At 42.8% G+C, this 23,140-nt stretch overlaps 3 protein-coding genes across 4 annotated transcripts; 2 read left to right on the top strand and 1 right to left on the bottom strand.

Annotated features, from left to right (window-relative positions):
- The first annotated feature begins 2,115 nt into the window (after positions 1–2,115).
- On the top strand, positions 2,116–13,458 carry pex5 (peroxisomal biogenesis factor 5). Its single transcript, XM_071516331.1, is given in 17 exon segments — positions 2,116–2,304; positions 4,258–4,414; positions 4,627–4,665; positions 5,134–5,251; positions 5,361–5,507; positions 5,961–6,045; positions 6,620–6,710; positions 7,045–7,173; positions 8,509–8,583; positions 8,873–8,992; positions 9,198–9,341; positions 9,514–9,584; positions 10,596–10,817; positions 10,979–11,144; positions 11,243–11,400; positions 12,061–12,212; positions 12,215–13,458. Coding segments are annotated over 16 exon segments (1,929 nt in total). The 5' UTR covers positions 2,116–2,304; positions 4,258–4,300; the 3' UTR covers positions 12,313–13,458.
- A 470-nt stretch (positions 13,459–13,928) lies between these two features.
- On the top strand, positions 13,929–16,487 carry cdca3 (cell division cycle associated 3). Its single transcript, XM_071516652.1, has 6 exons — positions 13,929–14,003; positions 14,373–14,543; positions 14,682–14,802; positions 14,909–15,856; positions 15,976–16,052; positions 16,214–16,487. Exons 2-6 carry the CDS (start codon positions 14,406–14,408, stop codon positions 16,304–16,306), a joined length of 1,377 nt encoding a protein of 458 aa, XP_071372753.1. The 5' UTR covers positions 13,929–14,003; positions 14,373–14,405; the 3' UTR covers positions 16,307–16,487.
- Positions 16,488–17,244: 757 nt separating this feature from the next.
- On the bottom strand, positions 17,245–22,914 carry gnb3a (guanine nucleotide binding protein (G protein), beta polypeptide 3a). 2 transcript variants are annotated; one of them, XM_071516239.1, is made up of 10 exons: positions 22,813–22,884; positions 22,364–22,462; positions 21,654–21,774; positions 20,830–20,975; positions 20,398–20,461; positions 19,853–20,015; positions 19,495–19,561; positions 19,157–19,358; positions 18,816–19,032; positions 17,245–18,506 (listed from the first exon to the last, which is right to left on the bottom strand). In XM_071516239.1, exons 3-10 carry the CDS (start codon positions 21,708–21,710, stop codon positions 18,400–18,402), a joined length of 1,023 nt encoding a protein of 340 aa, XP_071372340.1. In that variant the 5' UTR covers positions 21,711–21,774; positions 22,364–22,462; positions 22,813–22,884; the 3' UTR covers positions 17,245–18,399. The 2 variants fall into 2 exon arrangements, with proteins under 2 accessions (XP_071372340.1, XP_071372331.1); XM_071516230.1 differs by lacking the exon at positions 22,364–22,462 and having other exon boundaries at positions 22,813–22,914.
- Positions 22,915–23,140: the final 226 nt, after the last annotated feature.

The following is a 23,140-nucleotide window of genomic DNA, read 5'->3' as shown; positions in this document are numbered from 1 at the left end:
TACCCGCAGAGTGAAGACAGTGAGGTCAAACATTACTGATCATGTGGCTCACGATGAGGTCAGACTCACTTGATGGTTACTCTACGAACTTATCCCCCCCGCCCCCCCCGCCCCCCCAAAAAAAAACAACAAACAAACAAAAAGATAAAATATGCTGGCGGTATTTTTCCTTTTGTTATTTTGACTATTTTAGAGCTCCAGCTCCCAAACACATTTTGTCTGGGGCTGGCGATTAGAGTTGAGGATTATCACGCATAACCTCCATCCTTCACACAAATCTATACTTCAGCAATACTCTAAGGATAGAAAGTATAAGCCTGTAGGTTGAGTGCAGCATTGTGTTGACCTGTGGTAAGACGATGCTTGTGTGAGCAACTAACTGTCATGCTCTGTGTGAAACGATCTTAACTTCCACGCTGCAATCGATACCCAGAGCCACTGTGGTTCTGGTTCAAATTGGAGTACGTCTTTGATCCTGACCTGTGCAAAGATTCGGCCTGTGCCACTAAAGACAAAGCGCCACAACCTACTGTTACAGCGGTGTAACCTGACCTCTGACCCCCACAGTGACCCCTGGAATGTTTCTAAATGACTCTCACTGCACTGTTTCACTCGCCGCACACTGCTCTTACCACAACTGCACACAAGTGACAAGACGACACACACACGCGCGCGCACACACACACACACACACACACAGAACACACACACACACAAACATACACACACCATAACGCTACCCCTGCTGTTTCCAGAATGTCAGCTCAGCTTGGGCAGTTTTGATTGTATTGATTGTAATGAATTTTCTGTACATACAATGATGAATATTATGATGTTATTATTGTTATTACTATTATTATTGCAGCCCACTCTTTTCTGTTCTTCTGCACACTTTGAGAGGGAATAGATTATAATTTACACCTAATGATTTATAAGTAGTAGTGTTTTTCTTTTTTTTCCATCTGAGTGATCACCTTTACAGCATCAGAAAACAGAATAATGATAATAATAGTAGTAGTGATAAGGATGATAATCCCTGGCTTGATGAGTGTCTCTTAATTTGTGTGTTATATTGTTGTAATTCAAAAACTTGTCAATATCTGAATCACAGTAAAAGGAGGGCACATTGTTGTGATACATAGGTACTCTGTCACATCTCTCTTTCACTCACTTCATCTTTAACTCTTCCAGTTAATATTTCAAGGTCTCTCTTGTTCACATCTCAAATCTTTCTTTTTTGTTTCTCTCTTTCATCCCACTCCATTTCATATCTTCGGTTTAATGAATGTACAACTGTGCGCTTCTCCTCACCTTTCCCTTCCTCCACCCCCTGCCTTTTCCCTTCACCTCTCCCTCACTCTCCCTTTGTGTCTCTTGCTGTCTGTCTGTGTAGCCTATCAATGTGCAGTGCTAAACCTGTCAGTAAATAAAGCCTGTCGTTTTTGAGTGTAATGTTAAGAATGAATAAACATTGCATTAATAACTTATATTATTACTATGTTACTATTGGAACATTACCTGTAATTATTGATACAATGATGACATGGATTATGCTGACTGATTGTTATTGAAAACTGTCAGAAAACATTACAAAATTCATAATAAAAACACTATATGACGTCTTCATGAGATGGTTTTCTTGTTAGGATAGGCTGATTTGATTGGCTCGAGAGAAAACAACAAATCATTTATCATTGTAAACAATATTGGAAAGGTCAGCTGGTGGCAACACTACTTGATTCTGCACGGGGCCACTCTGTTTAGATAAGCCGATGATGACACTAAAAGGGTCAAATTTGCTGGACTTTGCTTTATTGCGCAACAGTGTTTTTTCTACGTGAAATACTTTGTCTCTGCCTGCCTCCCAAGGTCACACTGTTTTGCTGTACGCAGTGGAAAAAACACATTTTATTAACAGCTGTTACAGTGCTGCATAACAGTTATTACACTGTTATAAAGTCAATACGGCTATGGATTAGACGAACTGCGTTGCATTTCGCTGCGTTCGTTTTTCGCCCTGTAGTGTCGAGCAGAGCCGGACGCCTTCGTACGTAAAATCGTTTGAGAATACGAATCCATTGTACGGGATACCCCGAGCGATCGGTGTAGGTTTTAGTGGGTCATGGAGGAAGGTAAATAAAGAGACGCGCTAATAACAGCCAGGAAGCCGGTCTAAGAGGGTTTCCCGGAGGATCGACACTTTGGATGCGGCAACTTTTGTTGTGCATATTACAGTCGTACAGCCAGACGAAGAGAAAGAGACTGGAGAGGAGGGACTGACGGGAGCAGCAGCAGCTGTAGGCGGTGAGATGAACATCATGCTACCATCGGTTCATGCTTTTTCTGCTACATACATACTAGGGGAATGCTCGCAGCACTGGCCCTACAGTAGCTAGCACAGTTAGCTAACGCTAGCTGACTGCATAGTGCACAGTCGCTTCTGTTGGATGTTAAATGGGCTGTTACTTACTGAAATTTGCTTTTAATTGGCTTGCTATTTAATCTACTTTAGCAGCAAAACAGCGTGTTAGCTGCATAATAAGAAACACAGTCGAATGTGCACATTGCTAGCCAAGCTAATGTTGCAGTTTTCCTTGTGAAGCAAAAATTAGCATTGGGGAAAACAGAGCTAGCTGTCAGTCCTCAGTCACTTTGCCCAGTCAGTGACTGGTTTGACACGGCATGACAGCACTGATACTGCTCCTTTTGACAGTTAAAACCCGTCAGATGGAGCCTGACTGGCAGTGGGTTGTTTTCAGGTGTGAACATCTGATTATTTCTGCTATGAATTGATTAACATAAACGTTGAAGGTGGGAACATGGGTGAATGGGACTTGGACGGGACTGGGACTGACACACACACACACACACACACACATTCCTCCTTTTCTACGCAACTTGATTCCAAAGTCAATGAATGTAATAGGTTGTGGTATGTAAGTGAGCAAGTGAACAGGTGTCATGATGGTGGCAATCTATTGCCTATCTGTGGTAGTGTGTGTATTAATATCTTTGTCTAATCCTCTTAGTGTGACCCTAATCATACGGCAGCTGTTTGAGTCAGTGGGAAAAAAAATCCTTAAATCTATAGCCTAGACAATGAGAGCGATGGACAGACCACCTGTAGAATGGAGCCTCTCGCATGCTATTTGCTGGAGTGGTTTTTGATTTTCGCAGAATGCTGCTACAGTAGAGTAGATGACAGGGACTTAAATTTCTATTCCTGACATAGTTCATTATGAAAATTGTCATTATTATCTGACTAGGGGGGTTAGAGAAGTTGAGTATGTCACTGTTTATAACAATTTGTCAGCTGCTCGTCTGTGGCCCTAGATATAGGTCAGCTAGCTGAACAGCAGGGTTGTCTGTACTGCATTTCATTATTTTCAGGGTTTAGAGCTGTGTTGAGCTGCAAAAACCAATGTCAAAATAGTCTTGCTTTGTCTGTTAGGCTACTATTTGTTCCATTTGGAGGATCAGGTGAGTGAACTTAAGATGAAGACTGAGGAGAAGTGTCAAAATTTTGCCATCCTTGTACTATGTAGTGTTGTATTCTCGTTGGTGAGGGGATATAAGTCACTGGTTTGTGTTCATGCATTTATGTTCAGCCTAAGCCAGGAAATGGCATGGAAAATAACAGATGGAGCTTGAATTTGGTTGTGTGACATGTGAGTATCTGGGCACCCTAGAGATTTCACCTTGCTTGGCCTGTCAGCCCTTAATAGACCAACATATCTAACCCAGCAGCTTTCTGCACGCTTGAGCGCGGCTCGTCGGCTTGCTTCATCCAAAAGACAAAGACAAAAGTCCTGCACACAAAGTTAGCTGTGCACCAATTTATTGTGTCCACATTTTGGACTATGACCCTTTCTCAAGACAAAACTTTTTATGTTGACAAAATAAATTGGTACCGAGGTCACTTGATCTGTGCAGAATGTTCTTTTTTATCATTTGGTTAATATGAACTGGGGGCTTTGACTGCTCTCAGCTTCACTTTGGAATAAAACCTAATGCTGTGCAATTTATCCTCAGGGATGTTCTTGATTTGCCTGGTGTTCATCGCATTTATTGAGTCAGTCAGTGCTGTGCCACAGCATGACTGTGAACAGTTTGATGCCACTCAGTTTTAGCTTAAGCCAAATAATGATGTCATTAACTTTGCTGGATGCAGAGTGAATGTTTTGGACTTCTCACTCCAGTGAAATCTCTGTCCAAATGAATCAAGTTGAGTAATGCATTTATTTATTTGCCTCTCAGTTCTAAGGTGGTCTGATTGGGTTTGCCTCTTCCTTGTGTTGCCATGGCGATGCGGGAGTTGGTGGAGGCAGAATGTGGGGGAGCCAATCCCCTCATGAAGTTGACCAGTCACATGACCAAGGAAGGAGGGGCGTGGAGGCACCGGTCAACACCCACAGTGAGTAATTTGTAGAGGTTCATTAGTATTTAAAATAAGGAACAGCATTAATTCATATATTGATTATCTATATCATATTCTACTGATACTGTACAGCAACTTTTATCTGCACAAAGTCTATGTACTTCAGCTTAATCTTGAAGTTTCTGCTTGATAACAGATTTGGCACTGGTTGCCACTAATATCTAATTTTCTCATCTCGTTTTCCTCAGATTCCCCCCACACCCATAGAAATTGCAACTGAAGAAGAGGTCAGTGCTCTTTTCGCTTCCCATATACAGTATATTCTATTGTCTACATACTGTTTAATATTAAAGGAATTACCCACTGTGGGATCATCATTTTGGTAAAGCCAATATAAATATAAAATAAATATGCCAGAATCCTTTTTTGTTACCAGGTCTTCTTTACTTTCATTGTCCCTACCTTAGCTGGGTTTGACATTAGCACTCATGTTACTTCTTACTCTCTACAGTGACGGATGGTAGGATAGCGAGACTGTTTTTCTTTTCATGGATGTTGGATGAAGTGGATATGTGTGGACCGAATGTGACTGTGTGTTGTAGTATTTCCCAAGAGAACAGTGCAAGCAGTGGGGAAAGCTTTTCATAATGTTGGTATCGGTGGATTTTCAGTATATCACCCAGGCCTAACATGTCGTTTCTGAGAATTAAAATGTGCCATTAGCTTGTCATGACATGTTTGTATTGTTGCTGCAGCTGGTGAATGAGTTCCTTCAGGCGCCACCACGGCCTCCACACACCTTTGACATGGGTCAGCTACTGGAGGAAATGCAGCAGATTGACCAGCAGAGCTACAGACAGGCTCCACAGAGAGGTACACTTTATTTTATTTTACTCTTTTGTACCACTTTCAACTATTTTCTTGGATGTTCTTATAATTGAGGCTGAAGTTTGACCACAAACCCTCTAATTCCACGTCATAGCTCCAGGTGTGGCAGCGCTGGCTCTCTCTGGTGACTGGGCGGCCGAGTTCGTCTCAGGTTCTGACTCCGCCTCTTCGCCGGGGCTCGCCGGTCTCGGTGACACAGCTGATGCAGATTGGACAAAAGAATTTATTGCTGAGGCTGCAGGTAGCTTTAGTGTACTTGCTCTCTCTTGCTTTCTCTCGTCTCTTTCTTTCTCTGGAAACACACTCTCTTCTACTTTGCATCTCTTCGCACATTCATTTATATAATAATAATAATTAATAATAATTGATTACATTTATATAGCGCTTTTCTAGGTACTCAAAGCGCTTCACATAGGGGGGGGGACTCAACTCATCCACCACCGATGTGTAGCACCCACCTGGGTGATGCACGGCAGCCAGTTTGCGCCAGAACGCTCACCACACATCATATATGCATTAAGCTTCTAAAATTAACGGCATTGATCTATGGTCACTGAGTCGGTCATAACATCACATAAATTTCACTGTGACATAGGAGCAAACACACCTGGGATAAGTACTTTTATTCTAACATTGATTTATATAATAATTTCTTACAACCTGTCTCCTCCCTTTGTTTTTCTCCCTGCTCCAGATCCTGGACGCTGGGCAGAGGAGTATCTGGAGCAGTCAGAGGAGAAGTTGTGGCTGGGGGACCTGGGAGACAAGGACCAGGAGTGGTGAGAACAGAGGAAGGGGGAGGCAGGGATGGCGGGAGCCTTGGGAGTATGTAGACAAAAAATAGCTAATATAAAGGAAAGCTAGATCAGGTAGACTGCAGAAATGTGGAACGTAGACTGTAAACTTGTGGGTTTAAGAGAGAGAGAGGGAGTGCAAGAGAAAAGGAGCAGAGGTAGAACGAGGATAACGAGTTAAAATGCATGGCTGCAATGAAAAAAGACCTTGAGAATGTTCTCATTGAGTTCTATTGAAATTTCATTTTTCAATGTATGAAGCAGCAGCAGCCTTGTCTGATGACGTTGAGGTTGTCCAAAGAGCAGCTCTGTCAAAAGGCTATGTAGCAACTGAGTAGGAGTTGAAAGAGGATGCATTAATTGCTGTCATTACAGGTGTCTAATTGTCGACGTAGTGCGTTGACCTCAAAAGTATTCACGTATACAGCAGTGCACTGCTCAACTTTGACCCTGAATTGATTAGTTCCATCTGCATATCTATTAAAACAGAATTGTATTCTTCTAGTCTGCTCGCTCCCTATATATCACATTAATAATTCTGTTGCTGTTGATCTGATAGGACAAAAGAGTATCAACCAGGAGATGAGTTGAAGCAAACAGCCAATGAGCTCGTCTCAAAGGTTGACGACCCCAAGTTACAGAACACCGAGGTGAGCTGTGAACCTGACTGTGAATCACTGGGTCCCTTTTTATCTCCGTGTGTCATTCCTTTTTACATATCTGTCACCATACCCTTTCCCTATTCTTTTAACTTTGTTTTAGAGGAGTTCTGTGAGAACGTAGTACTTTGGTAATGTTGATAATACAGTTTTACTGTCTTTCCTTGAGGTTATTGTCTCTGGCAAGCCTCTTTATTAGTTTGATGTCATGTAAACATCAAAATGTTTGCTACAAAGAAGTTAGAAGTATCTTAGTGTAAATGTGACCCGTTAGTGATAGTAATAGTAAATCCTATTGTGTTGTCGTTTTTTCGTTGTTGTGTAGTTCCTGCAATTCATTAGGCAGATTGGCGAGGGCAGTGTCACAGTGGAGAACAGAGCAGACAAACAGCACACAGATAATGCTCAGGCCAAGGAGGCTCAGAACTGGGCCTCCAACCTCAACCAGGTACGAGTCACTTCCCATCGACGATGGGATGGTTGCAACTGGGAATTCATGGGGAAGCATATTGGTTCACTTTTACAGAATGTATGCCTTGTGACTCACCACCCCAGTATCTGATGCAGAGTAATATTTTCCACAAATGTAACCACTACTCTCCCTGTAATATGAATCTCTTAAAGCTGCGCAACATTGCAGATGGAAACTGTTCAGTAAAGAGAGGACTTACTTGTGAATATCAGCTTGTTATCCTACATATTCCATGTTTATATTTCTATGAATATAATCATGTTCTAGATATCCTCATCTTGACTCTGTTTCCCTTGTCAGCTCTTGATTTTACAAGGGTTGCGATTGATTACTTCTGACTTCATTCAATTCTGGAAAACAAAGGATGATTTTTAAGATCATGGATTTCAGTTGGTGTTCCTGCTGAAATCACCATACTGTAAATGTGTAGCTCTCAATCCTGTTTTTGTTGAGTTTCTGTGCCACGGCTTTATAACATTTAGTTGCCCTCTAACATGACATGTACTTTTCCCATTTTTGACCCGCCTTTGAACTCTTGGCTTGCCACCATTCCCTCAATTAACAACCGCCATTCATCTAATCCAAATTAAAATTACTCCTACTCCGCCCCCTCCGAAAAAACCCTCGCCAACCACCCCCGCCTCCTTGAAACATTTCCCCATTCCCCACCGCCACCCCTCCTTGCCTTCCGCCCTAGTTCCTGAAGGAGACTGGGGGAGGGAGTCTTCCCTTGGAAACCAAAGAGGGGAATGAGAAGATTGACAAAGCTAAGGCTAAACAGGCAGAGCAGTGGGCCAAGGTCATCAGGCAGGTAGGACCGCTGTGGTCATGGCAACGCCATGCAGTGTGGCTTCGCAACTCGTTGGATTGCGATGGGCTCATAATATCAGACAACTATTGCTTTTTTGATAGGCAGTTTTTTTAGGTGCAGTTACAGCTACAGTTAAGCTTTGTAACCTGTGTAGAACTTAGTATTTTGTTCTGTACATAAACTATAGGAAGATGCACTCAGCACTGAACTCTGCTGTTGCTGCTGAGTGGATTTTCCGTCCGATAAAAATAATTCAGGAGTCACTCGGGAACTTTATGGTGGCTGGTTACTTAAGGGATGGACGGAAGAGTAGGAGAAACGGTCTTGTTCTCTGCAGTTTCTTTTTGGCTTCTTTCTTTTGTCTTTTCCCCCTTTCCATTCATTTCCCCATCTATTTCTTCTCCTATTTTATTGTCACATCCTCAGCGTAAATAATTTTTCCTGGCTAACACATGTGGGCTCCAGCCAACCGCTGTTATTGCTGTCTTCCTGTTCAGGTGTCGGAGGAGTCAGCTGAAGCCTGGGTAGACGAGTTCGCCACATCAGGACCGGATTTCCAACAGGCCAAAGCTGCAGTGGAGGTGAGACGAGAATTAGTGGAAATGCAAACTCCAATAACAAAGCTTTATCAATTGGGGGCAGTGGTAACCTGGACGTTAAAGAGGCTGGCTGTGAGGTCGGTGGTTTGAATTCTGGGGAAATCTTGAAAAAAATGAATTACCCTCGAGGTGCCAGAGTTATGCTGAAAAACACCATGAGTCAGCTTTCCTTGGTAAAATAAAGGTTAAATATATCTAATACTAAGCAGGATGATGTATGAGGAGAGGAGACGATGAGGAGTAATGATCTGTATCATTGTCATTTTATTAGAGTGATGTGGACTTCTGGGAGAAGCTGCAGCAGGAGTGGGAGGAGATGGCTAAGAGGGACGCAGAGAGCCACCCATGGTTGTCCGACTTTGATCAACTACTCAGCACTTCTTATGACAAGGTATCTGTCTTTGCTGCCGTCGACCTGAACAGATCAGTTGAGACATACAGTGTCTGCTCTGGGATGTTTGTGTTTGTGTGTTTCAGGATTTTTTTGACACACAACATGTTCATGTTCCCGATCAAATCCCTGCTCCTGCATGATACTCTGCTAAGACACTTTCCACGGTCTTCCTTTCCCCCTTTTCCTGTTTTTTTTATCCCAGGGGTACCAGTTTGAGGAGGACAACCCCTACCTATCCCACCAGGACCCCTTGGCGGAGGGGGTGAAGAGGATGGAGGCGGGCGACATCCCTGGAGCCGTGCGGTTCTTTGAAAGCGCTGTACAGAGAGAACCAGACAACCAACTGGTGAGAAACTCAAAGCCTCTGTGTGGTTTCTTTTGTTGTTGTCTGTCTCACTTTTTCTATTAATAATCTATATTGAATGTAAAAATAAAAACTCTCCTAATTTTTTGGCAGCTCCCCACAGAGGTCATTTGTAACAATGCACTGGTGTGTTTATCTTTTAATTGGATTGCAGGCTTGGCAATATCTGGGAACCTGTCAGGCAGAGAATGAGCAAGAATTTGCTGCCATCAGCGCCCTCCGCAGGTGTGAACACAGCATTGCAAAAGGGGCAATCTAGTCCCTCACTGGGGATGCAAAACAGACAAATCAATACACAATATTTAGTACACATGAAAAACATTGAATACAACATACATAAGTGTAGGGCATCTCAGCTTTTTGGAGCTCAGGAGGCTGATCTGTTTGGAAAAAAGGACTTTCTATGTAGACTTCTTTTCTATATAGACATCCTTATTTGGAAAATGTTGCACCTCCCAGTGTGAATTATATTAAACAAGGTGTGTGGTATGATACTAAGGGGATTCTTTCTAAATTTGATCTAGTCCCAGGATTCAACTCATTTCATTTTCACTCATATTCACTTGTTAAGCATGTGACCGTTTTTTAAATTTGTGATTCATGGAACGGGTGAGCTGACTTCTGGGGCTGCTTTCTTTAATTCATCGTTGCCAGGAGCAATAATAATAAAATCTTCTCCCTAAATCTTTCCTCAGAGTAGCGAGGAGTTGCTTTACCCACATGAGTGCATATTATCAGGCTAACGGCATCCAGCACAGAAATTGGCAAGTTCAGTCAAAGAGCTCAGTGCCCATATGCTCAAGCTGTTGCTCTGCTGCCTCCATAGGGGAAACCACTACCAGGCCCATGAATCACAAAATTTAAACAGTCACATGATTAATGAGTGAATACAAGTGACAACAAAAATGGCCAAATCATGGAAATGGGTTTGGGTTACTTTCTTGTGTGGAGCTTTTTTAATGTCTGTATTTACCACTCACTTTACTCACTCACAGTTTATTCTGTGTCTACAGCTGAAGTTCTGATACTAAAATATTTTATCATAAGGTGTTGCGCCATTAATGATGCTCAACTAAAAGCAGAATAAACAATATTCTGATATTGGATATATTTTTCTTGGAATGTTATAGAATGACTTGGCTGGCTTATGTACAGTTAATAATGACAACTTTGTATTATTTCTTGTCTGATTTTTCTCTTTCCACTCTTCTTTTTCTGCCACTCTACATCCATCAGATGTATAGAGCTGAAGAACGACAACCTGACTGCTCTGATGGCATTGGCCGTCAGTTTTACCAACGAATCACTGCACAGGCAGGCCTGTGAGACGCTTCGTGATTGGCTGAGGCACAATCCGAAATACCACTCCGTCCTGGAGCAGACTGAGCGTGAGCGAGACAAGGACGGTGCCAGAGAGAGGGACAAGGAGAAGGAGAGATTCGGTTCACTGCTGCCAGAGTGAGCACAGCTCTCCCTTTTGACATTGTAGTTTACACTCACTTTTACACACTCTAAGCTGCAAAAGAAGTCAGAGCTTTTTAAACTTTTAAAAACGCATCAAAATACATGCAGTGTATTCATTTTCTTTATATTCCCCACTTTCTTGCTTTCTTGCACAGGTCCTTGTTCACTGAGGTCCAGTCCCTGTTCCTTAGTGCAGCCAACTCGGACCCGGCCCGGGTCGACCCCCAGCTGCAGTGTGGCCTGGGAGTCCTCTTCAACCTGAGCGGAGAGTATGACAAAGCGGTGGACTGTTTCACCGCTGCTCTCTCTGTCACACCACAGGTTAGAGTGGGCACTAATACTGTGGCCCTAACCTCCTGAGTCTCCTTCCACATTGCATGATCTGTCTGTTTCTGACCTCTGTTTTTACTCTCTGTCAGGACTACCTCCTGTGGAATAAGTTGGGTGCCACACTGGCTAATGGAAGCCGCTCAGAGGAGGCAGTGGCCGCCTACAGGAGGGCCCTGGAACTGCAGCCAGGGTTTGTCCGCAGTCGCTACAACTTGGGAATCAGCTGTGTCAACTTAGGAGCACACAGGTGAGGGAGACGTGTACAGGGTATCCGGTTCCTTAAAAAGTCTGAAAAACTCTTATATTATTGTCTTACTCTTATAAAACTATTATATAAATATAAGGCCTTAAAAAGTATTAAAATGTCTTAAAAACAGTTATTAGAGGTTTTATTTACTCACTAGGCAATTACAGGTTTCTTTGCACTGCATGTCCACTGTCAGATTAATACAGAACAGAGTGAGCAGTGTAATATTCAGAGGGTTTATTTATTGTATCTGCTTTACTAAACACTGTTGGACATCATATAGCAATTAATTTCCTGTTGTTCTTTTTCTTATAATGCCTATTTATAGATTCATCACCTTCACTAGCTATCTTCAATCAGAAATTGACTGGTTTTGCCAGCTTTGTTTCTTTATTTTTGTTTTCGAATTAGTCTTAAATTCACTTTCAGGTAGCATTAAAAACGTCTTTAAAAGTCTTAAATTTGTCTAAAACCTGCAGAAACCCTGGTAAAAAAAGTAATGCCAGCAAGCAAATATGGCAGTTACTAGCTTATTAATTAGGGTTTTTAATGCTTATTAAAAACCCTAAACTAACCCTAAATGTAATATTTTGCCCATAGTGATGACCCAGCAGAAACTGACAGCTGTTCATTCTGCCCTGCTTTCTCCTTTCTCCACAGAGAGGCCGTGGAGCATTTCCTTGAAGCTTTGTCTCTACAGCGCCAGGCGGCCGGAGACGGCTCGGCGGCGAGAGCGGCACGGGGGCCCGGAGGAGTCGCAGCCACCATGATGTCCGACAACATCTGGTCCACCCTGCGTATGGCTCTCAGCATGATGGAGAGAGCTCTCTGTACGCCGCTGCTGACCGGCGTGACTTGGACACGTTGCTGGCTCACTTCTGCCAGAGAGAGGTGGAAGGCGGGCCGGAATGAGGAACGGGCAGGCCTAGGGCTAGGAGGGGGCTTATAGAGTGTGAGTGTGGTTTGTTGGGAGGAAAGTGTTTGGGTGAGCTGGAGAGAGAGGAAGACGAGGAATGAGAATGGAGAATGGGAAGAACAGGGACTTGGTCAGCGACGGAGGGAGGAGATGGTGGCAGGTAAGGGTGAGAGAAAGGGAAAGTAAGACACTGTGAATCATCCACCAACCTAGAGACTTCATCATGTGCTCATACATTAAGTGACTTGTATCAAATGCTGCAGTATTAGTCTCCACCTGGGGAGAAGCAGCAGCCATCAGTAAGACTCAGTGTGTGATGTCAGCACAAACAAATCAATACAGGCTTCTCTCCTCGTTTCCTCCCTCTCCATTGATCTGAAGAACCGGGATTAATGAATCGTAACTTCTGTTGATTTCAAATCTGTTTAAAAAAAGATGAAAGTTAATGATGAAGAGTGAATGAAATCCTGTTCTGTGTTCGGTGACCAGCAAGGCGACGGTTTTGTTATGGAACTCATTGCTCTCACAGCCTTTCTTACTGGTAGCTGGTTAAGTTAAACTGTAAATACTCTACCCATTTGTAGATTTACAGTAAAGGGTACGATATTACTGTGACGCTAAAAAGGAGTACTAGATTTTATCAAAAGTGCTCTCAAGAGAGAAGGATTAGGCTGGGCCAGATTTCCACTGCATACAGTATAGTTGGAAGTGCTAAAGGGTCTGCTTGTTTTCTTTTTTTCCCCTTATTTTATTTTTTTCCAGTAGTAAATCAATTAAGAGTGGGGATAATGAACTGACAACCAGCGGGACTGTTACTGTTAAGATGAGGTGTGTGTGTGTGCGTGTGTGTGTATGTATGCATGTGTGTGTGTGTGTGTGTGTGTGTGTGTGTACTTGGGAAGAGTTAATTGTGCTTTGGATGATAAGACCGTACAATTGTAACATCACATTGAAAAGGAGTTCTCTGGGCTCCTCCCTCTCTTGCTCTTTTTCTTAAGGCTCTTGTAAAACAATTTGCTTCATTGTAAAATAATGCTTTCTGCCATATTGTGTATTGTAACATAATTGTTGCACTATTATTGTTTTCAGACTAGTTATCCTGACTGCAATGTTTAATATAATATTCAGCAATAAAGCTTTGATTCCAGATGTCTTCTTTGTGTTATTTAAGCTTCTACAACAAATAAACTCTGGTCACTTCTGACATAGTGAATGAATAGGAGTGTATGGAGAGGGGCAAGTTAAATGAGACTTTACCTAATAGGGGATTAATAAAGTATAACGTAATTAAATTATAAGTTTTATTTGGTCAACTCGATTTAAGCAAGTGCCTCTTTCAATGGGATTAGTCTGATATACGTTTGTCAAGATACCATTTTTTTTTTATAGGGGCGGAATACTATAGATATGGTAGATATGCTAAACCAACCTCCTTGTGATAAACAGACGACTGTTACTTTCAAATGTGTTATCATCGGGACGCCACGCCCACTTCTTGAATAGTGTGCCGTAAACCAGTCAGCGGAGAGAAGGCGGGGAGACGCGTACGCAGATTGGTCAGTTTGAAAATAACATGCACGCGGCCCCCATTTAAATGTTTTAAAATACGTGTGTTCTCCCCGTGTTTACCAGTGAAAGAAGTAAAAGGGGGAATTACTCTGTGTGTACAGTCTTCGTCTCGTGTAAGGTAAGACAGAAAATGCTCGCAGTAACTTGGAAGTATTAGAAACTGTTCGCCTCAGCTGACGCAAAGCAGTTGCATTCAATAAAACATACAACTGTTAACTTTTATACGACTTCCTCGATTTGAAGAGTGAGTTGGGAAACTTAAACTATCGTGTTACCTAGCATGATTGCTGTCGGTGCTAACATTCGCTAGCCCATTATCTCAGTAATTAGTATTAAAGTTGATTTCAAATGTTAAATGAACTTAGTTGCGTAGTAAGTTCAAGTTCAAACGCAGTGAGCTAACTTACCAACACGGAATATGGCATGTTATACGAGGCTGGTTTTGTCTTCTGCATGTTATACGAGGCTGGTTTTGTCTTCTGTACAGATAACCAGTTTGCCAGTGAGCTAAATTATCATCATGGGATCCAGTGAGAGCAAGATGACTGTGTCTTCAACGATAAAACCAGACTCCAGGCAAACCATCAAACACGACCGAGTCGGTCGGCTAATGGATCCACGTTCTCCTTCAACAGACATTGATCGTACACCTATTCAGGTAAACTGCTAGTTGGCTTGCTACCACATTACCGGGTTTTGTATTGCACCAAAAAACTCTTTAATGGCAATAATATGATGTTGTTGGGAAAGTAGTTTAACCATACGCAATCTGTTTCTGTGTTCTGTTTACTCTTAGGTGGGTGGGCCTGTGTCCAAAACTTCAGTTGAAGTGAAGACTGAATGTGCTCTGCCATCCTTTGATCCCCGATCACCTACAATTGGCATTGCCCGCACCCCTGCCAGAGATGCCATGAGAGGTAACCGTTTAGTAAACCACAACCTTCAGTTAGGTATTTCCTCACCTGCAGAAAATTCCTATAACATGAGCTTCTTTGAAACATTTTTCATCCGTTTCTCCCACAGCGACAGTTGGCTCCTTCGCTCGTCGGCTGGGCATGCTTTTCCACGGTGAGGTTGAAGACAAAGCCCCCGCACCCCCTCACGGGCACTTGAATCTCAATGTGGAGGAGGAGGTTGTTGTGGATGAAGAGCTGGGTTCCGGCGAGCCCCTTCTGATTTCTCAGCCATCCCAGACCTTTGGCTCCCTGGCTGAGCATGCTAACCTCCTGAGCACCCCCTTGCTGCCCCGTCTCCAGAGCATGGGTGACTTGAGCCCCTTTGTGCATCTTGAGGAGGCTCAGGTGGAAGTGGAAACTGAGGCTGATCTGACCCTGGAGGAGGCAGAAGAGGCCAGGGAGTCTCCTCTTCACAAGAGACTGAGTATGAGCCTGATAACTTGTCACGAGGGAGCAGCTCCGTCCCAGATCTTTGCTGAGGTGCACCATGACAGTACTTCATCCCCCGTGTCTAGTGTAGAAGTAGAGCCACTCGGGGATGGAACTGACCACTGTTATGCCCTTCCATCTATCAACTCTGACCCAGAGTGCCCTATGACCCCTGTCCAGCCTTCTGTACCCACTGTTACAGATGTTGCCCTGGTTCCAGCATCCTCAGAGCAGCCAGAAGATGCAGTGCAGATGCCATCTTCAGTTGAAACACAAGAGCTGGCAGTTCAAGATTCTCCTGCGCCCACTACACTGGAGCCAGCAACTGTCCCTAGCCCAGTCCTGAGACAAGAGCGGCCACAGCCCTCCACCGGCATCCGCTGCCCCACCTTTGACTCAAAGAGCCCCAGTCAGGTGGTGTTCAAGCCCCAGTGGCTGGGAAAGGGCTTTGGTGCCACTGGGTTAAGAGCCAGAGGAGTGCAAGCACGTGGAGGAAAAGGAGGCTCCTCTCCTCTTGCTGTCCGGGTGGCTGTCAAGAACATTACCAATGAAAACAAGGGACAGTCTGCAAAACTGAAGCAGAAAGGTGTGTAGAAAGTTTGCTCTGTCTCGCTCGCTCCATCTCTCTGTGTGTGTGTGTGTGTGTGAGCTTTGAGTGAATCTATCTGTTGTTGCTTGACCTTTTTTTCACCCTCTTATCTTTAGGCAATGGACTGGCTGAAGGTCGCTCCCCACTGCAGATCCTTAAAGAGACCAACTCTCCCAGGGACCAAAATCCTCAGGTAGGCTACCTAAGCATGCACACACCTCTAGTAATACTCACAGCTCTTCACTTAATTTGCACCTTCATCAGCTTGATCAAAAGTGATGTTAAGCCATTCGGTTGTCCAAATAAAGTCACGATGCAGAAAGTGAGACGCTGAACTTTCCCCCCACCTTCCAGATGAAGCTGAAGGTGTCGACCCCAGACAGGCAGAGGCTTGGACAGGTGGACCGCAGAGTCCTGACCGTGGCTCTGGATAAGGAGAACAGATGATGCGTTGCAGAGTCCTGCTACTTTTATAATTCTTAAAATAAGCATTTAAATGTACAGTTTCTCTAAACTGATTTTGATGTGTATATTACCTTTTCAATTTCAACTGCCACTTTATGCACTATCAGTTTTCCATCCTGTTTTTTCCTTTTGTAAATATAAATAAAATAATTTTCTTTCATGATTCATTGCTTTAAATTTATGTCTTAATGTAAAGTGATTTCTTTCCCTTTGTGAGAGGAAACCTCTCAAGACAGGACTTCAAGTGTTGCATACACAAGAGGCTAATATATTGCAAGAACTTTTTTTTTTTAATAAAGCTTTTTCAAAAATAAAATTCAGTTTCTACTCCGCTATTCCAGCATAGACAGAATGAAAGCTCACACTGAATATTCCCAAAAACAAACTAGTAATGTGTGAATGTCAGCGTCTCATGCAACTGGCTTAAGACCACACCACTTGGTTTTGCCGGTTGGGTACTTTATTGAATATGTTTTACAATGAAGCTGTAACTGGTTTAAATAAACACCCTAGAGTGGGCCCTTTTGTGTTACTGAGACATGAACATTTAAAAATTGATCCCACCCACACAATTGGTCCCACCATTACTGTATGAATTTTTCGAATATGTTACACTCTAATCATCCTGGATTACTGTACATATTCTAGGTTTTTACAGTGAAGGTCAATCCTAAATTGTTGGTGTGAGCTGTTGCACTAAAGTAGTTTAGTTTTAGTTTTTTTTTTAACAGATTTGTTTTTTACCAGTACTGATACACAAAGGTTTTTTGGGGTTTTTTTTATCTTTGATGGCTTACTCCATATCAATCCAGGTAAATATTAGCATTCTGATCAATACAAAATTGTTACCCATATCTGAAGTCCACATATCAACGGTAAATGAGTGAAAGAATTTAACTGAAGACACGTCTGATGCAGAGTTCCACATTTATTAGAAAGTCTTAAGAAAGGTACTATGGCTTTACTATGCACAGTGTGTATCCAGTGTTGGAAAGAAAGGCAGTCCAAATTCTAGTGAGAGCTTGCTGATGTAATATAGAAACCAATGACAAAACTAGTTTTAAGCAGATTTTTTTTTTGTATGTACATGAACCATCATTCAGGTTGATCTTGTACCATGCAAAAAGGAAAAGATAAGCTGTTATATACAGACTTTTATGTGTTGCTCATATGCATACAGTAGCCATTATCATCCATATACACACTCATACAAGAACTGCCCATGTCCTATGATAAATGGGTCATCTTTTTTGTAAGTGCTCAGTGGACCATGAGACCCATTTGATTATCCCATCTGTCAATCCAACGGTTTACTCAAAGCACTTTTCAGGTCTAGCTAGTGGGGAGTAGGCCAAAAAATCAGACCCCAACTCATGGTAAATATTGTCTATCAAACACATACAAAACAACTCTTGAACACTAATGTAGACATTTGCAAGCTATAACTCCATTCTAATGTAATTTAGAAAATGGAAAGAAAAAGTAAATATAAGGACTACAGTATCTAGGGAAATCTACCAAAACTAAGAACAAACAGCAGTTTGAAACGAAACGCAAATGCTCATATAATTAATTTGACATCATAACTTCTGGTTGATATAAAATGAACCTACATAGGCTGAAACTGGACATGTATTTATTTGTATCTCATCCAATGTCTACCATTTCCATTTGGCAACTGTTCTCATTGGGTAATCCTTTCAATTGCTGCAAGAAATGTGCATATCTTAATCGATTGGATTCGATTTGAATATAATTCACTATTGATAAGAATTATCTTTTCTTAGACCCCCACTTCCCGTGCCATATTCCCCCGTAACTTGAGAAGAAAGGTGAGAGAGAGAGAAGTGGAAGAGAGAAGAGAAATTCCTCCTCATATCACAACCCCTCTCCAACATTAGATAGGACTTGGCACAGTGAAAATACCCTCTTCTCACCCTATGTGGTTCCTCATCCCTCATCCCTCCCTCAAACTCCAATTCTCCCCTCTCTTGTTATCTTCCTCTCTTTCTCCCAGGCAGATGTTAACACCCCCACTCTCCTGCTCGCCTTCCGCCTGCTGGTGAGGAACGGCCTCAGTTCCATATCTTGAGGAAGCTGTCCCAGGATCCCGTGCAACACGCCATTCCATCCGTAGATACGCCGATACAGCTCACTCTGTTGTCGTGACCAGCCAGCACTCCTGGACCGCCACACAGGAGAGAGGACATGATGTGAGCAAATACTGTATGTTTATAATCACAGCTCTTCACTTTAATTTGCACCATCATCAGCTTTAAAAAGTACTTTCAGTACTCAGTGCATGTTTTATGTTTGGTAAAAGGATGTTTCATTACACAACAGAGTAATTTGTTGTCTGTTTAACATGTGTACTGTACATGAGCTCATGTTGTTCTGGTATGTGTGTCTACATACTGTAAATACATACATTGTATCTCTTTAAAAAGGCCGCTTAATCAACTCCATCTCTCTCTTTTCCGTCTTTACTCACCCACTCTCTCAGACTTCAGCGTGTCCCAGATGTTGACGTTGAAATCGTCATACCCAGCCAGTATCAGCCGTCCAGACAGGGAGGGGGCCAGGGAGGTCACCCCACACATGATGGTGGAGTCCTGGTAGGTGATGAGCTCCTGGTCGGCTCGCAGGTCGTACAGCTTGCAGGTGGCATCATCCGACCCTGTTATCACCGCATTACCATTGGGGAAGAACTGGAGGGAAGAGAAGGGAGAAGCGATTAGCGTCTACTACACAGGTTTGATCATCTTCTTGAGCGAAACGTTCAACGCTCTGTACAAAACTGAACCGGGAAGATGGGAGCCTCCTCATCCTTACCCCAATTGCATTGATGTCACTCTCATGGCCTCCGAAGGTCTGTCTGCATGTTCCCTCCCGAATGTCCCACAGCTTGGCCGTGAAGTCACACGCCCCTGAGATGAACATCTTGAAGTCTGGAGACACGGCCAGGGACATGCAGTCTCCCAGGTGGCCCGCAAAGACAGTCTTCTGTGTCCCTGTCTCAATGTCCCATAGTACACTAGGGAGAGCAAAGAGGACGGGTGATAATCCAAAAAGACCAGAGACAAGTGTCTCTTCTGTATCAACTACAGAGTACAAGAGAGAAGCAGCAATACTTCTTAGTTCAGAATATCTTAGTCATATTATATCCTTACCAAGTGCAGTCGCCTGAGCTGGTGATGATTTCGCTATCACTAATGAAACGACAGCAGGACAGGTAACCTGGGTAACCGAAGAAATATCATATGAGGTGCATGACAAGTGTGTGAGTAATGAGTAATGTGAATTCCAAGCAGTAATCAACAAATCAAAACATAAACAGATAGGAAGTACCTTGAATGCAAAAAGTAAGTTTATTAATGCTCCATACAAGCGCACAAATAAACAAAAGCGCATAAGTGGGCAAGGGACAAACACAAAAAAAAGGCTTATATTCATGCAGCTATGCAATTCCAAAGTTGCATTCCAGTTAATGTCTGTAAAAGCCATAGTGCTTTGCATTTGGAGTCCTACCTGTGTGTGCTGCCAGCTCACGCATCACCTTGACGTTCCCATCTTTGCCCTTGAGGTTGTAGATGGAGCACATGTTGTCCAGTCCGCCACAAGCCACCATGTTCCCTGAAGGTGCATAGGCACAAGTCATCACCCATGATGACTTGAGAGGGATGGCGCTCACCTGGGGAGACACAGAAATAGTGATATTCCTGTCTTCAACCGCTGAAACTGAATGCACTGGCTTCAGTTACTGAATTTGAATGAAAACCACAAGCACATCAGTAGTGGAAGTATTTGAAGTATGTTGTTATTTTCTTGTGTTTAATGGTGGATGCACACTACACAGTTTTGACCAGATCCCAGTTAGGCTGTAGTGGTCCCACAGATTTAGAAGACTGGGAAACGACTTTGTCAGAGCTACCCCTACTTCAAAAATTTGGCAATAGGAAAGCAAATTCAGAACTTATTTGTTTTATGGCATCATATAGAGTACATCTAATCTAATGGTTCACTCATATCCGCTACTGGCTGCAATCACGACACAGCCTTTTACTCTGCCTTACCTTGTTGGTTGTGAGAGTGTCCCACACTATGAGCTTTCCATCCTGTGAGGCACTGACACACAGCCTAGGAGAGAGTGACAGCAGCAAAGAGTGAGAGAGAGAGAGAGAGAGAGAGAGAGAGAGAGAGAGAGAGACAGAGACAGAGACAGAGACAGAGAGAGAGAGAGAGTGAGAAGAGAGGAAACATGAAAGGAGGTTGGTTAGTGACAAATTCAACTGAAAAATGAATGACTGGCGGCCTGAGCCATGTTCCTGTTAATTCATCCAGTTAAAAGCTGTGTGATTACTGCACAAATCTAATATACTAACCAGAACTCCCTCCTGCATTTATTGGCTGTCTTCACACTTAGTTTGAAGTGAATTTGATGTAAAAATCAACAAATCTTGGCTGTGAAATAAAACAGCACGTCTTCTTTCACTCTGTGTATTTACTTGGAGTCGGTGGACCAGTGCATAGCGTAGATCTTGGCAAGGTGGCCCCTTAGTGTCTTCCTGGTCTTCAGCTGGACACGCCCCACCACGGCTATCGCGACTGCTGCCTCTTGCAGTGTGGTGTCCTGCACCGTCTTACGGGCTGCCTGGGGAGCAGACACACACATACACACACACGGGAGGTCAGGTTACTGCCATTATTGATCTCCACTGTGGTCAGTAACTAATGACAAATTTTGTGTGCTCTCCCTCCATAAGCATCAGAAACTGGATCATCGTAAATTGGCCAATTGTGGAGCCATTCACAGTAAACGGTCAGTCAGCAAAGAAGATAAGAGTAATCTGGTTTTACTTTGTTTGAGCACTACATTTTGTAATTTGTCATTTGTCCAATTAAAAGAGTCTAGTTCGAACTCTGTCCTCTCATCCTTTTTTGAAATACATGGAAAAAATCACATGTAACAACGTTCTGTTTTCTAAAAAGTAACTCAGTAACCTTTACTCTGAGTACATTTTAAATAGCTTCTAATAGCTACTAATTTCAGCAAGGTAACAGTACTTGTACTTGAGTAGGATTTTTTAGTAGCATACTCTTTCCACCTCTGGTTGTCATGATCAATATTTTTTTTTTGGGGGGGGGGGGGGCAAGTTGTTATGGGGGATGGGGAGGAGACTGAACACGTCTCAGAAGGTTGTTTGAGGAACGCATCTTCAGGTCCTAAGAGAGGCAAAGCCGTATAATCTTATAATCTCACTGACAAATATTGTGGACAGACAAAATGTTTTCTTGCTTTACTACAGGTAAGATGGATGGGCCTACTGACAGTTATCTGGTCTTTGAGGCTGTCCGCCTCCTTTCGCAGCTCCTCCATTTCACCCATGGTAATGGTTGTTAGGCACTGTCACCAATGGAGACAGGGAGAGATGACAGGCAAGCTGATGATCCTGAAATGAAGAAGAAAAGGAGAGACAAGGAAATGAACAAGAGCAGAATTCAATTGTTAAACTTTCCTAATTTGTCTCTCTATAACACTAGTAACACTGCCTGTGCTACTACCCCATGTTGGAATTTTACCTGACGAGCTCTACTCTCCGCCTTCGGTCTCTAAGCAAGTTCTATTTTGCAATTCAAACTGGCCCTCAACTACTTTGCAAGCCTTCACAAACATGCAGGTACACACACACACGCACACGCACACGCACACACACACACACACACACACACACACACACACACACACACACACAGATATCCACACACCAACACCAATACACATATGTGTGGGTGTGTACACAAGCACAGACACACACACACACACACACACACACACACACACACACACACACATTGTATTGAATATTCAGGCATGACGTAGTACAATCGATCATAACAGCAAAGGCATTTGTTCTTCAGATGATCTGACACTTGTTGAGAACACACATCCACACCCTGACTGTAAACACAAACCAGTATGTCCTGTAATAATGTCATCACTGTATCAATACTATTATCTGTTATTTGACAGTCACTCACCTTTCAGCGCTTGGCAAATTCACAACAATGATAGGGGTTGTGCTGTCAGGATGTTCGTGCCATTTATCACTCCAGTGAGCTGTTACTTAGTGTTGATGGCTATTGAATTTGGTAATGTCATGATTAAATGAACAATGTTTAGCAGTAAACCAATCACCTAATGGACAAACTCATAAAGTGTGACAAATGTAATCAAGGCTGAATATAAGTGAAAAAAGACTCACAATCTAGACAATCGCTACAAGCTGACTTTACTGAAACAGAATAGTTCAAGGAGAAAAACGATGCACTAAATAATATCAAAATGAGATTATGTTGCTGATTTCATGGTAAAGCAGTACAATACAAATCACCCCAGCCATAGCACCTTCCTACATGTTCTGATAATACAATGTATTCACATTTTTTTAATGGATTCAATTGTCATGATGCTATTTCCTTTATCTTACCTTGAAAACTGATAGGACAGAATATTTTCCTTGATTTTATCGTATGCGTCCCTGCAGCAATCTCTTTCTCTCTCTCTCTCTTTCTCTCTCTCTCTCTCTCTCACTATTTGAATGGATGTCCCAGTCAAAACACATGACCAAGTGGATTTGCCTCTAATTTGTTTGAAGTGAAAAGGACAGGAAGGGAGTGAAGGAGGGAGTGACTCTGTGGAAGAAAGAGATTTGCTTTTAATTGTTTGCCACTGGGCTCTATCTATAATGCTTTGAGTGGATATAGAAGACGGTCTGAAACTTGTTAAAAATTAAATTAGAGCGCTACCTTATATGT

The sequence above is a fragment of the Centroberyx affinis genome, unplaced genomic scaffold, assembly GCF_046629955.1.
Source record: "Centroberyx affinis isolate AG114_WGS23_722 - 3 ecotype Tasmania unplaced genomic scaffold, CSIRO-AGI_Caff_v1 ptg000035l_1, whole genome shotgun sequence".
In the NCBI taxonomy this organism is placed as follows: Eukaryota; Metazoa; Chordata; class Actinopteri; order Beryciformes; family Berycidae; genus Centroberyx; species Centroberyx affinis.
This window is presented reverse-complemented; position numbering and strand designations above follow the sequence as displayed.

Bases quoted from the DNA above. Each gene is read 5' to 3' on its own strand.
- cdca3 (XM_071516652.1), top strand. From the start codon at position 14,406: ATGGGATCCAGTGAGAGCAAGATGACTGTGTCTTCAACGATAAAACCA. The intron at 14,544-14,681 runs GTAAACTGCTAG...GTTTACTCTTAG, and splicing joins TTGATCGTACACCTATTCAG to GTGGGTGGGCCTGTGTCCAA. The intron at 15,857-15,975 runs GTGTGTAGAAAG...TCTTATCTTTAG, and splicing joins TGCAAAACTGAAGCAGAAAG to GCAATGGACTGGCTGAAGGT.
- gnb3a (XM_071516230.1), bottom strand. From the start codon at position 21,710: ATGGGTGAAATGGAGGAGCTGCGAAAGGAGGCGGACAGCCTCAAAGAC. The intron at 20,016-20,397 runs GTAAGGCAGAGT...GTGTCTCCCCAG, and splicing joins ACACTCTCACAACCAACAAG to GTGAGCGCCATCCCTCTCAA. The intron at 19,562-19,852 runs GTAGGACTCCAA...TCGGTTACCCAG, and splicing joins TGAGCTGGCAGCACACACAG to GTTACCTGTCCTGCTGTCGT.